General features: G+C 49.9%; 1 protein-coding gene across 1 annotated transcript; it reads left to right on the top strand.

The window, feature by feature from the left end:
• Window positions 1–8,301: 8,301 nt before the first annotated feature.
• On the top strand, window positions 8,302–10,282 carry nsdD (GATA-type sexual development transcription factor NsdD; the record flags this gene model as incomplete). Its single annotated transcript, XM_057271673.1, has 4 exons — window positions 8,302–8,333; window positions 8,458–9,325; window positions 9,561–9,878; window positions 10,070–10,282. The coding sequence occupies 4 exons, from the start codon at window positions 8,302–8,304 to the stop codon at window positions 10,280–10,282; spliced, it is 1,431 nt and encodes a 476-aa protein (XP_057115861.1).
• Between the last annotated feature and the right edge of the window lie 5,312 nt (window positions 10,283–15,594).

Raw genomic sequence — 15,594 nt, forward strand, 5'->3', positions numbered from 1 at the left:
AGCTGCTGCATGGCGGCGTGGACTGTTAAAAGAATCCCCGATTCATATGTCTCTATGGTGACTCCGGGCCGTTAGATGTTAGTATTCTTGGCGAACAAAGGCCCAGAGAAACCTGGAGCAATAGTCGCATCCACACGACTCCACTGCAGCGGATCTCAATTTGAGATTTCTGCACATCGCGTGGCTTAACGACGAGGGACAGAGCGATATCGCCTCGGCTTCCGGCTATTTATCTCCGGAAGATATGATCGATCTGGGAGATTGGCATAATAGCGTTGAATTTGGAGTCGGTAATTCCATTAGCTTCGTTGGTATTGTACTCTGTATGAATCAGTATGCACTAAGTAGATGCCATGTAAGTTGCAACGGTTAGTCCATCGACAAAGTGGATATGGCACGTTGGGTATGTAATTCCCTAGAACATCCATCGTCTCAATTTTAGCCTGAGATATGTATACTAATTCAGGGGGTCCCAGTGAATCGACCTCGATCCAACCGGCGGGTTGATGGATTTCGGCCCCGAGGAATCGGAGCCTACTCTGTTCGAGATTGTCTATAGCGCGTCCCGAGACGGAGGTCTTATATTAGCAAAGCGGAGGACCTCGGAGAGTTACTTTGATTACAAGGCCAGGGTGGGAATTCTCCGGTCGGGATTTGCACCGCAAATCAATCCACCCATCCTGCAGTGTGGGTGGGTCGATAAAAACAGAGCAGTCACACCCTCTCGCAATTCGGACCCATTTTCCATCATAACACTATGGAGAGACAGAGGAAGGGAGGGCATAGAAGAAGGGGGCAAGGTCGGTATTGAGCTAATGAACGATTGGGACCCAGAATCGAAATTGAAAACAACCGGTCTATTGCGAATCTTGGCAGCGAGAACGCGCCAATCTTGTTAGGATCGCCCTGAAGGCGCGTATCTTCGTGTATCGTGCACTAGTTACCTTAAGGGATTGCATGCCCCATGGCCCCATCTCCTGATTTGTCCTACCACTCCCTTATCCGGTCATGACCGGGAGACACTAGTCCCTCTAGGAGCGAGGAAAGTCTCAAATCCTCATTTTGACCTTTCCCTCCCCGCCGATCGAGGCGGTCTATCGGGTGGATCTGGGAACGGTCCGGCTTGACTATCGTGGGCCGTTTTTTGTGTCTTTTGTCTTTTTTTATTAATAAAAAAGACTTTTTATTATAATTCTTTTATTTGGGTGGTTGTTATTGTTTTGATTAATGTTAGCGCTTGCCCGCACCCGCCTCGGGCCATGGGGATTTTCCTCATCGTCTCACAGGCTGTAAGAACCATTCTGTCGGAACGGCTATATGGTGCCACGCATGACTCGTCCTGGTAAAGGAGTAATTCATTGTTTCGGGAGTGCTTCTGTGTTGGGACTGGAATGATATGGCACACATACGTATGTGCGTACGGAGTACACTGTAAGTGTTTTCTTCCACGAGGATGGGAGATGTGCATCGAGAATGGACCCAAAGAAACTTTCAACTTCCCGTGTGCACTTGGACTTCAGATTGGAACGTGCAGAAGCTGCCCGTTGAATCACATCTAGCGCCAGGTGACTCTCCCGCGTACCCTCCTCGCCTTCAGTCAAACTTAGTTCAAGTACGGAGTACTTGGTTAGGTAACCTGCAACGGTGACTTTATGACTTGCCACCTCGAAGCCACGATGAGATTCTGTCGTCGCTCTGGTTTCCTAGAAGGTTCTGGCGCAGCCTCTTTTTTTTTAATCTCTTTTTTTTCCTAGCTGGGCACAGAGCGCAGGGTATGGTGGAGCCTATGATGCTGGCCTTGCCCCAATAGCGCACGCCTTATTCACGTGCATCTCATAAGTTGCCGGGAATTATATCATGGAATGCCCAGTGACATTACTAGGGCCGAACCGTTGACAATAGTTCCATCTCCATCCGTCCGAGCTAGTAACACGTAAAACGGTACAATATCCCCTGGTCACGATGTACCCAGATCTGACACATGGCGCAACCCCGATGAGGAGTTCGGGGAGGGGGGAGGGGGAAAGGAAAGAGTGGTCCCTCACCTCACCCTGGTCGGCCCATATCATGATGGTCTGGATTTTAGCCTTTCTAAAGGATTGTTGTGCTAAACAGGCAAGGAAAGTGGTCCATCCATCTTCGTTTGCGAGATTCCAGACATGATTCATGCCCCTCGCCCGTTTCTGTCTTGATGCATGTCTGTCCCCTTGCTAGTTGTCACTGATCCTGGCCTGTCAGCCGGCAACCCTGCAAGATTGATTGCCTGGCATGGATCGATGTGTTCTCATTTTTTGACTATCCTATTTCCCAACATTTGGTGGCGAAACAAACCCGAGCATAGAAGAAGATAAAAGACCAGATAAAAAGCGGGCACATATTGAAATTGGTCCATAGAGGGAAAACTTTCTACATAAAGCACTTAAATTAAGAAGGGAGAAAAAAAGCAAAGAAAATGCATACTCCGTAGCTACCAAGTCCAACCCAGCTGTCAACTAATTCTCATGAGCCTGGAGATCGGGCAGATTACCCCGATGAATCCCCACTACTCGGAGAGTTCCAGCGCCCCCCTTTTTTTCCCTTCAACGGCCACGTCTCTATGGAGCTGTCGACACCACACCGCGAGGTGTGAAGGTCGAAAATTGGGGCACGATCCTCAACTAGGGGGGAGGGCGGAACAAATGAGTAAAAATGAAAAGGTTACCACAAAAAAAAGCCAAAAAAAGGAATACTTTTTTTTTCCCCATCATCATCCCTGTCAGTCCTTTGCGGTGGCGTCTCGGTCCGCTCCCAGGACGGAGATTTGACTGTGTATGGGCGTGAACCGTGCATTGGGTTTCTTTTTTCCCTTTGTTCATGCCCCCAGTGGCCCGTTGCGAATGGTGGAGAATTTCTTATTGAAGCTATTGCGTCGAGTTGCATCAAAGCTCCGGAGCGTAGTCCGTAGTGGAAATGCCGAGCCATAACTTTTCCACTTCGTTATTTGACTAGTGGACTCGAGCCGATAGATTCAAGACTAAACGAAAACAAGCAGAGTATGTACATACTGTACTGCGAAGGTACGGTGATGCTAATCTCGACGCGGCTGAAATTACCACGCGGGCGGTGCAGAGCCCTTTTTTTTTCTTCTTTCCTCTTTTTTGAGCTCTTTTTTTCTCCTGGCCATATTGCGATTGACATGGCCAGACTGTCTTGGGGCGTTTTTTTAGCTTGCTAAGATTATCCTTCTGGGTGGAGTCGATTTTCCAAGGTTCTGATTGTCCGAACGCCCTCCCGGGATCCATTCCCCTCCTTTTTGAGTTCTGTCATAACAGATTCCAATTGCTGGATAGATCATCGCTGCGAGAGTGTGCCGTTTGTTCATTCATACGATACGCTCTGCCTGCCCTGGCAGGCCATCATGGAATAAAGGATCCGGATCCCACGGAGATCGGCCCCAATGACGATCGTTTGATAAGCATGGTTATGGAGCAAAACAGAGATTTACTTCAAACTTGAACAGCTAGCTAGCTTGTCGAGGGTGGACTCCGGAAGATTTCCGGCTGCTTTTTCCCATGTTGTGGGAAGGCGGAGGGAGAAAGAGAAGTGGTGAAAAGAGAGAGAGGAAGATGGAGTCGACACCTACTCGTACATAGTTGCCCATAGCGGGTTTGCGCAAAGAGCCGAACAATATGACCGAAATTAGGATCGGATCTTAATCTCTTGCCAACTTGAGGAACAGCGCTGTCGCTCATTGTCCATTACGGTTAGGATTATCTGATCGTCCTCTTAGCGACCGGAGGGGGTTCCACACAACAGCTAGGAGGCGAGGCCGTGGCACGCTTGCTCACGCCGTTTTGACCCTGCTTGGTCAGGATCGAGTCATCAAGTGACGGAGAGCTTTGGCGCTGAAAGCGGACACAAAACGGTCCTAACGGTGCTCTCCATCGCGCACTTGTCGATCATTCTCTACCAGTGAGAACGAGACCCATTGTCCTTCGTTTTCGTTCTCCCCCTGGGCCCTTGGGGGAGGAACTAGAACTGGAGACTGGAGAACTGCGAACTAGCTTTGTTTTTGTTTTTGTTTTTGTTTTTTGTTTTTCTGTATTTGTTTTTGGCACAAAATACATACGTTCTCTTGGTTTTGTTGTGCTTGTTGCGGGCTGAAGGATCAGAAGTTGTTTTGGCGGAGCTGTGGATCTAAAGAGCTCTCCAACACCCACGACGATTGGCGCATCGTCATGAACCTGCTGCAGAGCGACCATCAAGATTCGCATTCTTCAGCTCTGTTACGACACAAATACCGTGCCGAGCTTGGGGCTCCTCGTGCAACTCGTAGGGTAATGATCACATCGCATCGACAGTTTTCCCCAGGCGGCCCATTCCTACCTGTTCGGTTGGCTCCGCAGCAGCATCTCCTCACATGACGGGGAGTTCTTTGCCTTACTCGTATCTTCTCTTCAATGGTCCTTCTGCTTGCAGGAGTTCCCGCTTCATGGTGGACCTTGGACTTTGGACCTGGAAGGGGTGTGGAGAGGGTTCCGCCATTCCAGTCGTCGCAGTTTTGCGTCTTTCCGAACGCACAGTTGCCTGATTCTGGCAACCAACCCTGGAGGGCAGCTTTTGGTATTATGTATTTTTGTTTTTCTCTCTTGCTTGCATTTGCATTGGTGTTTCCAAGTAAAATTGCCAATGCGCCCAATCGCGGCGGTTCTAATCTGATCCCGTACGAAATTCAGCTTCAGCGGCTGCGACCGGACTGCCGGCCAGCAATTCCGATGGTTCAGATCGAAATCCCGGTACTACGGAGGGTAAATCGAGTTGCTGCGTCTATCAATTCGGTGGCCCGATATACTAGATGTATACTAGATGCGTCTTGATACTTACTGGTGGGATGATTGAACCCCCCCCCCACCTCCTCCCTCATGCGTTGTCGTTGTCCAGGATGGAGGTCCTTGTCTTTGCCCACCACCCCCTCTTAGAAACTCCCCTGTTTGACGAATCGTGCATCAGAGTGGGGAAACACACCTGCAGACGGCAAGTTTTGGGTGCATCAGAGTTCGGTCACAGGCGAAGTGACCTACCGTGCATACACTAAATCTCAGGTGTGCACGGAACGCATCGTAGGGTGGCTGAAATCGAGCGACCTGGGTGGTGCATTGGGCTCGCAATGCAGCGACCGCACATGTAGATCAATGCCTCGCATTTGCGAGATCTCGGACCCGTCAACAAATCCTTTGTCCGAGGGCATTTTTTCCTCCGTATAGGCGGACATAGGCGGGATCCAATGCTTGTGCAACGGGCGATACTCGATTTCGATCTGCGGAGGGGCAAGGGCAAAATGAACCACAGCAAAGCAAAGCAAAGGAGGAAATCCGGCCCAGATCGATGGTCTGCATCTGCATCTGGATCTCGGCGATGGTCCTGCGTTGTTTTTTTTTTCTGGTCCAATTTTGCACCGGGGATGTTTACATGCCGACTGCATCCTGTCCACCCTTGGACTAGGGCGGACACGCCGTTTCGTACCAGTCTGGATGGGAAGATACTGCCAAGGCGCTTTGAGATCCAGATCAACGGGAATGCGTTTGGAGATTCCGAAGATCTTGGGTCGATTACCTTTTTGTTTGGGCCCAGGGCGAGGGCGACCGTTACGCCATGCACGATGGGGGCGATGTCTGTGCGCAAAGTAAATGCGGCGGGAGGGGAGAGAGAAAGTGAAATCAGTGGGATGGAGACGAAGAAGACGAGGCTGGGAGGTACCAGGTGCTTGGAGCCGAGCTGTATTCGTACTTGTGTAAAGTTCATGTGAAGTGAGAATCCCTGAACAGAGTTGCTGCTAGTTCATACTTTGTACACTCAACCAGTGGAGGTTGGAGGTTGGGGGCGGAGAATTGGCATTATGACATGCCAACGGCTTTAGGCGGGTCCCCCTCTTCACCCTTCCCCCTCAAAAAAAGGGGGCCAAAGCAAAGTCGGAAGAAAAAAGGGTGCTGTCACCTGGGGGAACCGTATACGAGTAGTACTCGAACCTCGTAGCATAAATGCTGGGAAGTAGTATGTATACTCTGGACCTAGGAGAGATTTTTTGGCCGACTTTACCCCGATTCCCTTCAATCTCAATCCCTACGTCATCGGTGTATGTTCCTGACAGAGTCGCCCTATACGAAAGTACGAAAGTCGGGTCTGAAGAGCTGAGGAGCGATCTCACCAATAAAGTCTCGGGTGGTCCGATCTTCGATCCAAAAGCTTGCTAGAGTCGCCCCTCCGGAGGAAACTGAAGAAGGAAGCAAGTCCGAGGGGGGGAGGATGGATGTGTATTTATTTTTATCCGGATTGGCACGGAGACCTTATGTTGAATTGAGTCCATTCCGAATCCATTAATATATAGTAGATTAAACTGCGGAGGACTAAGTTAATTCGGAAGTGCCGGGGTGTTTATGTAATGTTTCTGGTTAAGCGCCCGGCGGGCTACCCTGGAATTGCAGTACTAGTGGTAGTAAATAGAATATATACCAGTAGTCGTACTATGTAGGCCCCAGGACGGACAGAGTACTCCGTACAGAGTACAGATCCGATGCGCCTGTACGACAGCGTGCTGGTTGCCATTGGCGGGTGATCCAGTCGCGATTTCAAGTGGGCTGTGTGACAGTCTCCACACGCCCATTCTTCAGATCTGAGCATACGTCTTTCCTGCCAGTGGCAGTGGCAGTGGCACAGCGGCTCCCAGTAAGAGCGGAGAGGCAGCTATGGACTCGAAGTATACAGAACAACCATGGCTCTGGCCATGGTTGTTCTGTATAGTACTCACAATTAGACCCAGGTAACACTAGGTACTAAGTAAACTTAGTACCTAGATGCTTAATACTAGGCAATGGCTGTGCCATTGCTGTGCCATTGCCTAGGTCCACTATAGTGAATACAGTATATACTGGGCACTCCAGGGCGATGTGACAACCTCGATGTGGGTGGTACATACTTCTGGAGGTTCCTGAGCAATGTTGCACTGCACGTACAGTATACATAGCATACACAGTATACATAGTCTAGTACAGCCCCGAAAGCTGAGTACTCGTAGCTCACCCTGAGTTAACTACTACTACTACTACTAGTCAGTATCATCACAGTCCCTTTCTAGAAGCTCCACCACCCCACTGCATCGCAGCAACTAGTGAGTCTCTCCACCCCACCGAAGATCCGCAGTTCGCTGTATGGTAATTTGCCTCAGTGTATGTACTAGTGTGTATGTACCATACATACATACATACTATACTAGTATAGTATACTAGTTCTACTGTAGTATACTCTGTATGGTACTGCACTCGATCCCTGCTAAATCAAAGTACGATCCATCTCGATCCACTAGATTCCGATGAAAACGCTTTACTTATACTTTGGGAGAAATACTAAAATACTAAAATAAATTCAAATAAAATAAAATAAATATTATTATTATTATTATCCTAAATTCAAATAATAATAATAATAATAAATCCCCCCATTAAGTTCACCTCCCCCCCCCCGGTTCATTCCAATCTAAGGCCCGAAATGAAATAGTCTCGATCCCCTTTTATTCTTCGATTCCCTGAGGTCTAATTCCCATCTGATATTCCTAGTCTTGGTCTTGGTCTTATATACTCTACCCACTATCCTTTCCCCCCCCCCCCCCCCTCGTGCACCACCTGGGCATACCATGATCGGATCTTGATCATCCTCCACCACATTCTTCTTCCCTTCCCACACCACGCGCCCGACTCCAAACCCCTTGCGTCCGATCGATCGAATACTACTCATCGACTCTCCCACTTACATTTACACTCACAACTTACTCCCACCACGTCTCCATCTCCCACATTTTCCCTCGGAATTAACTCGCACCCGCCACCCATTCCCCAACCTTCTCCCCAACGCCACGAGATTCATTCTTCGGTTCTCCCACGAATTCGAGTCTCGCATCTCCGATCTATCCGCCACTCGCCCGGTACGAACTGGTGGAACGTTTTTTTTCTTGCTCTGGTCGCACGAGAGGCCTTTGTCGATTTCCGAGGTTCAAGTGCCTTTAAGTTCCTGATTCGAGGTCGACCCATTGATTTCATTCGGCCGGATCCTTGATTTATCTACGACTCTTTCGCCCATCGAGATCGTTTCCAAAGATCACTTTCTTTTCGATCGTTCCTCTTGTTCCTCTTGTTCCACTCATTCGCGATCGGCCCAAACCTCCACTTTTCCCCTCTTCCATCATCACCACCACCCCTCCCCATCTGACGTTGATGAAGTTGGGACTTCCATCGTGACAAGTTCCCCTTTCGGTTGTTCCTTCAGAACGTGATGGGGTCTTTGGAAGCCGCATCTAGGCACAGGTGTGTTGTCATCATCCTGCTGAATGCTTGCTTGGTTGCGTGCGCGCGCGCAACCAAGCACACAGCTCCCCCCCAAAGCTTCAAGGCGCTAGTTGAGAATACAATGCTAACCATCTTTTCACAGAGACCCTTTACCTGCCATCGGTTTCCTCGGTAAGGACGGTTCAGGGTATTCCAAGCACGCTGCTTCGCCGACCCCTCTACTCAGCCCGAGCAATATGTACTCCGGACAACCGCTACCGTACGCCTATGCGTCGCACGCGACCAACACACCTTCACAATCCGGCTATGTGTCGCCATCAGAGTCGCGCCGGACCCTCGAGGATGAAAAGGATAAAGCCACCCCGCGACAGTCCCTCCCATCCATCCACGAGGCCCTGGGCAACGACCCTTCCCTCCCATACCCCGCCCCTACCTCTGCTCCTCAATCACAACCCGGACACACCGCACCACCTTCACATTTAATCGGGCGCCCCGGCGCGGAAGGTCCAGCAGGACCTCCGAATCCATTCTCCGCCAATGCACCACCCGCCGCATCGCTGATGCGGGAACCAGCCTACCCTCATCAATCCCAGCTCCAGGCCGATGCCTCGCGCAACAGCCTCACCTCCATCAACACACAAGAGTCACGCAACGCGTCTCTCAACTCCCTCAGTACGGGCAAGTCACCGACGCAGAGCGCCAAAACTGGCATCACCTCGGTTTCCGGCTCTCAGAACTCCTCCCATTACGATTATAGCGCGCCTCCTTCTGCTGGCAGTGTCGCCTCCCCTAACGGCTACAACCATTTCCCATCAAACTACAACTTTCCTCCCTCTCAACCGGCTGGCCCGTCCTACCCCCAAGCTCCTTACGATAGTCGATACATGGGTGCGCCACGCGTGGATGAAGTCAAGGGTGGGTTCGTGGCTCGTCCGATACCGGGCCAGCCTCACAGCGACTCGGTAAAGCGACATTTGGATGTCTACGATGTGGAGACGTCACTTAACGAGGTATGGATTTTTCTCTTACGTTCCCGTCCCCCCCTGTTATCTGGTACCGTCGCAACTGTTTGGTCCCCGAAATTGGGAGTCCTTCTCAATGGTTGCTCTATTTTGAGAACCCCGATGAACGGGTTTGTGATCAACGGTTGGGAGATTGTCATATGGCGATCCGCGGACCATGGGGGGCTGTTTTGGCGGCTAAACTTGGAAAGAAGTGGGCTGACGTTTTTCCTCATTCGAATAGATCGCCGAGATGAGCACACGAACATTGGATTTTTCACGACATTATGCTGCACGGGCACACCAAACGCAACGGTCTGGACCGGTCATGGGGTCTCTCCCATCACTGAACGAGGTGGAGGACATGCTCCATATGCAGCGTCGGAACCAAGATGCGTTGATCCGGATACGGACGGCGGTCGTGAACCAGGAAGCGGCATTGGCGGAGCAAATGGCCCAACGAAAGGCTTACAAGCCCGAGGACGAGCATATGGCTCTGTACCAAGAAGACTACAAGGGCACGGGTGGGTTTGCCGGGGCAGATGCGAAGAAACGGCGTGGAGTAAGTTTTCCAAACGTTCATTTCCCTTTTTTACCTTTTCCCCTTTCAGCTCTTCCTTCTCCCCTGATTTACCCATTTATCCCCGTGCACACCGCTGTTGAACACCGTGGTTGACATGGTGTCGGACCCCCTTCCACCCCCACTCCCCTCATTCCGAGCTGTCAATGGCTAACCATTCCACGTTTTTGCAGAAGGCGGCCCCTCCTGGTCGTTGCCACAGCTGTAACCGAGCCGAAACACCAGAATGGCGTCGGGGTCCAGATGGTGCCCGAACGCTGTGTAACGCATGTGGCCTACACTACGCCAAGCTCACTCGCAAGATGGGCGCCAACAAGGCGGCGACCCTGGGTTCCAACCTGAAGCCCAAGAGTGTGCTTGACTCCGCATCCCCTACCAGTCATTAAGCTTCTTTTTCTCATGTGGCGTTGGAAAAAAGGCGGGAAATAGAAACGGGGGCAAAAAGGAGTTCAGTGGATCGGTCCTCTTGTTCCTTTTGATTTTTTTTTGGATTCTTTTCTTTTTTTTTGTTTAATTCTTACTCTACCCTACACACCTCATCTCACACCCCCACCCTCTCGCTTGCTCTCTCTTGTTGGTTTCCTTTTTTGGGGGATTCGCGAGTTGTGTGGTTTATCTCTTCTCAGCTTGGTATACGCTTATACGCCCTCACTTCCTGGAATATTCCCTCATGAGCATCATCTTATCATCTTTGGATTTTTTCGTCTTTGTCCTTGTTACTGCGTGTGTGGACCTTCCTAATCGGTGCCCTTATATAATACCCTCGCAGCGTTGGGAGCCCGGCTTCAAAGCATAGATTACCCTCCATTTCTGTCATTTTTCTCACTGTTTTGCTTCTTTTCCTCCTCGGCGAAAACGATTCGAGGCTTTTTTTTTTCTCCCCCCCCCCCCCCCAAGACTGTTTGCCTCCCCTCTGATCCTGGTTTATACCCTGCATTCTCGCGTCCCCGAGCTCCCCATCGCCTCTGCATGCGGTGCGGTGCGTGTCTGAGTATGTCTACTTAGTACTTCCCTTATTCTCTGATGTGTGTACGATCTTGGTTTCTCTAGCATCTCCACGGTCTATATGGATGAAAGTTTTTTCTTCTTTTTTTTTGCTTGATTGACAGCTTGCTATAGCATATCCCTCTATTACTAGTATTTTTTCATGACGATTTGCGGGTGGCAATTTGGAAGAACCCTGATGGCAAGATACAGCGCAATCCTTTTTCTTTTCGCAAGATCTCCTACCCCAAAATCAATAAAATTGCAAATTATGATGACATGCCAAGATTAAGATTATTCTAGAGTACTACTACTACTAGTAACTAGTAGTATAGAGTTGCCACGAGTGGGTGGGAATCTCTCGGTCCTCCGATGAAGTCACGGCCGGACCCGCGAACTCCGTTCCATGGTTGATATCCCACTCCTAGTAACTACTACTATGTATGCTTCTGGTGCCTTCGCGAAAAGGCTGGGCATTACATTAACATGGCCACATGGGGGCGAAAAGTAGTAGTAGAGTAGAGCAGAAGGCAAAAAGCGAACAGAGATTTTCAACCAATATCTAAGCAAGCGTTGGTTACTGGTGAGTTGAGGAAGGATTAATTGGGTCACGGTAGGGCAACACGTATGTGAAATGCCTGTGGCAAAAGAGGTAAACAGTCTTTCTTGTACTCCGTGAAACAGAAACAGAACTGAACGTGGCAGAGTTTTCCTACCCTAGCCTAACGAACTCGAACGCCTTCACATTCAGATCGAATAAAATCTGATCTGATCTGATCTGATCTAGCCTAGGTAGGTCAAATCCGATCCCGATCCGATCTCACAAAAGCAAACGTCACGGCAACAGCTGCAGATACTCGGTAAATTTACGATGCTGCAGCAGCCGACAGGCGCCCGGATCGGCCAAGCGTGCAGGGTTATGCGGGCCAAGTGGCTCCATACCCATACCCATACCCATATCCATATCCGTCTCTGTCTCTGTTTCCATTTTTGCGCGGGAGCGGGAGGGGAGCGGGCGGAGGAGAGAGGAGGGGAACAGACCCCACGATCGATCGTATGTAGAGAGACACATACGTACGGAGTAAGGTAGAGACTACCTTAGCCTAGTAACTATGCGCGTATGAAGAAAGAGCGGTATACCCCATCCGCTCCGTGCTACTACTCGGCGAATTCCAAATCCTCCAAATCTGAATCCTAGTGGACATTCTATCCTGTTGGAATACTCGTACCTCGTACCTACTCCGCAAAGCCCCCGGGGCTGAGAAGGATGAAAAGAAATGTCAGACCGCTTGATTTGATTTGATTTGATTCCCGCGAATCATCACCGGTACGCGGGGGATGGGCACGGTGATGTGGCGCGTCGCGCGTCTCAAGATTTGTCATTGAAAGTCTACTTGTACTCGTAGGAGTTATCTCCGAGAGAATGACAGGCCCCCGTTCGTCTGAAAGAGGTTTGGGGGCCGATCGAAGGGCCCCATCCCCTGTTCGGAGGGATTGACTTGGTGGGGAGGGAGGAAGGGGGGGGGGGACTAGTATCGGCTGCCGCTTCAATTTTGCGATTCATCCTTCCGAGGTTTGGTCCGTATGAATGTGCGTGGGGGGAGCTTTTTTGGCAAGGAGTAGTAGTTGTTGATCTCGTTTCCTAAGGAAGAGATCGATCGACCTGGTTAGCCTGAGGCTATGCATTACGGAGTAGTGATTTGGAAGAAAGACTGGATCTACTTCGTATTGATGGGGGCGTCGGGGCTGATTGACCAGTTCTGTCCCGACCGACTGGATTGTCCATCCTGGACTGAAGTTAGCGACTACCGAGAAGGGGTCAGAGTTAGAGTCAGATTCAGAGCCAGACTGAGATCGGGATTTGAATTTGAATTTGGATTTGTATCTGGTGGATTTCCCAACGCTCCGGGCCAAGGCTGAGACTAGCAGGGATATGAGGATATGGGATGGGATGGCAGCGATCGCATCCTTGCAGTATTTGAAATCGTCTGCGTTGTTCCCCACTTCGTGTGATCTGAACGGGGGTTCTGTCCATGAACAACCCAATCGGGGTTGTGGTCGCGTTGACACATCCCTGTGGAGATCGGTGAATAAGAATACTACGTACATAGTACATACAGTTACGAATTACCACGCTTCTTGAATGCGTATGTGTTATGGATTGACCGTACATAGTCTATACACTTCCTTCCGTATGGAGCTATCCATCCTTCTTATTTGCTTGGCTGCTCGAAAAATAAAGAAAGTCTCTTGGCGGAAGACCAATAAGGTATTCTCCACCGCGACTATGTGCTGCACATCCACCAGATGAACCAAACTACTGCACTGCACTAGTAACTATCCAGTGACATGCATTGAATTGCCATGCTCTCCGTTGCCACGTCGCTTGAACCGAACCCGTCGCGCGAAAGAAAAAAAATATGACTTAATAGTAGAAGGCTGCAAAGGGACATAACAGACGAACCATACCAAAGAATCCAAGTCGCCGCTTCCGAGATCCGGTGTCGGCCGAGATGGCGAGTGGCTGTGGTTCGCGGTACCCCGTCAATCCTTCATTGATTTCGAACATGGGAGTTACCCGTGCTTTGATAGTATTCCCAGCGTGATGGGTTATTGAAAGAATCGAATTGAAATAAAATAAAATAAATCGAAAGAATCGAACGCACGGCGTACTCCGTTCATCGTCAGGATAGATCCGCAAAGTGGCGAATATTGTACTTGTATCTCGACTACGAGGACTCCGTACTGCGCACGGGGTGTATTATCCACCAATATTGCGGTCGCCTGTTCGCCTGTTCGCTCGCTCTCGCTCTGATTCTTAGCTAGTCTAGTATGACGGCCCGTTTGTTGTGGCTCGATTGGCGATTGCCGCTGCTTGTATCCTGCAGTACGTAGTAGTTAGTCTGCTTTCTATACATGTAGTTGGCCAATCTAATATTCACAACTAGGTACTAGTACGCATCATGCTGAGGCGTTCTGTATTGTATTGTTATTGTATGGTTCATCTTTTATTTTTCTCTCTCTCTGACTTTACTTTTTACTCCAGGGCTCCCACCCAAACCAACTCCCGTCAGGCGCACCGTTCTCCTGCAAGAGTAGATCGGCCCTGGCCTGTGCCGTGCGGCACACAAGCCTCGCGATCCGTACCCATGGCAAACCCTATCTTGGAACTAGAGGGCCCATGCTGCGCCTCTGCGATCGATGTCTTGTCTGATGTGCTCGAGTCATGCCCTTTGACCTTGACACGTATGCAGCATCATATGTATATTGTACTAGTATGTCTTCAGATTATATTAAATATTGAAGTTCATCTTGGACCCGAGGAACTGGACAAGGCTATACACCTCATCGCTGGGGGTGGCTTAGACTGAGAGCGAGATGATTTGAAATGTCGGTCTGTGAGTGGAATCCATGATCCACCTTTTTCTTCTAGCATTGCTAGGTCGCCCCTCTTCCAACCCTCTCTCTAAATTTCACCTGGTTCATAGGAAACATTAATGAAATTGCAGGGCCGGTCCACAGCAGATCCATATCTTACCGGCCGCCTGGGCCTCCCGCACCAAACCAATTTGGGCCCGCGATGATGGCGGTAGCTGTACTCCGTAGTGGAGCCCGGCTTGTTCTTTCATGTTCTTCTCGTCTTCTGTGCCTTTTACTTTCCTTTGTTTCTCTTTGTACAGAGTATTTGGTGGCTTTTTTCTCCATCCCCGCCCCCATTTTTTTTTTGCTTCTTTCACGTCACCGCTACGATGAGATCAGATCTCGGGATCTCGGGATTTGGCTGGCCCTGATATGGAGTGGTGCGCAATCACCGATCGGGGTCCCAGTGCCCCAGATCTATAGTCCGGATCTATCCGAGAATACCAGTGGACAATTAATATCAACGAAGACAGCATCTCCCTCCGTACGGTGTCTGTATATGTAGTTACCCTTCATACATACATACACGTAAGGAGAATTGCCGTACAGAGTACATACACATACACAGCCCGTCGCACCAACTTCGGGTCAAAGACTAAGTTCTGAAGAATCATTCTGCAAGCCGATCATGATCAGCGCAATGCGCGGGGCACGTAGGCTTATTATTAATATTCTCCCATTTGAAGAGTGCTCACTCGGTGCTATAACTAGCGGCGGCTGAGGACCATGGATCGTGCGACCCAAAAAGACAAACAAAGCCAGAGAAACCGTGGAATCTCACGCGGATTAAAGTCTATCGGGGGAGATGAGCGGGGCTAGTGGAGATGAATCGAGCTACAGTACCGACAGTCTGGCACGCTATTGAATTTGATTTTTCTGGGTGGAGGGGCTTACTCGTAGATAGGGGGAGGACCTTGAATACGAATTACAATGAGCTTTGTACCTACTTCATGGGAGATCGTAGGCGCAAACTACTGACACTATTGGTGGTACCGTGGCCCGTACCCCGTCCTTAGAAACCTACATATTTGCTCTTACAGGATCATCCAGCATGTGGCTTTGTCTCGCCGCTCTCGCTCTCCTCTCCTGGATGGTAGATCGTGACGAGACTAGCGCTCCAAAATCCCCATACCCAACCCGCAAGACGAATGGTCTGATCCTCAATGGCCCACGGCTACGTGAGGGGGGTTCCAAGATCTAGCGCCTGCATCGACGCCATTTTGCCCACTATTGCCCGACTACGTACTGTATGTATATATGTATGTATGTATGTATGTATGTATCCAACTTAGAT

This window comes from Penicillium waksmanii, assembly GCF_028829765.1.
Source record: "Penicillium waksmanii strain IBT 27052 chromosome Unknown utg000010l:1.0-3698451.0:1.0-3701458.0, whole genome shotgun sequence".
Classification (NCBI taxonomy): domain Eukaryota; kingdom Fungi; phylum Ascomycota; class Eurotiomycetes; order Eurotiales; family Aspergillaceae; genus Penicillium; species Penicillium waksmanii.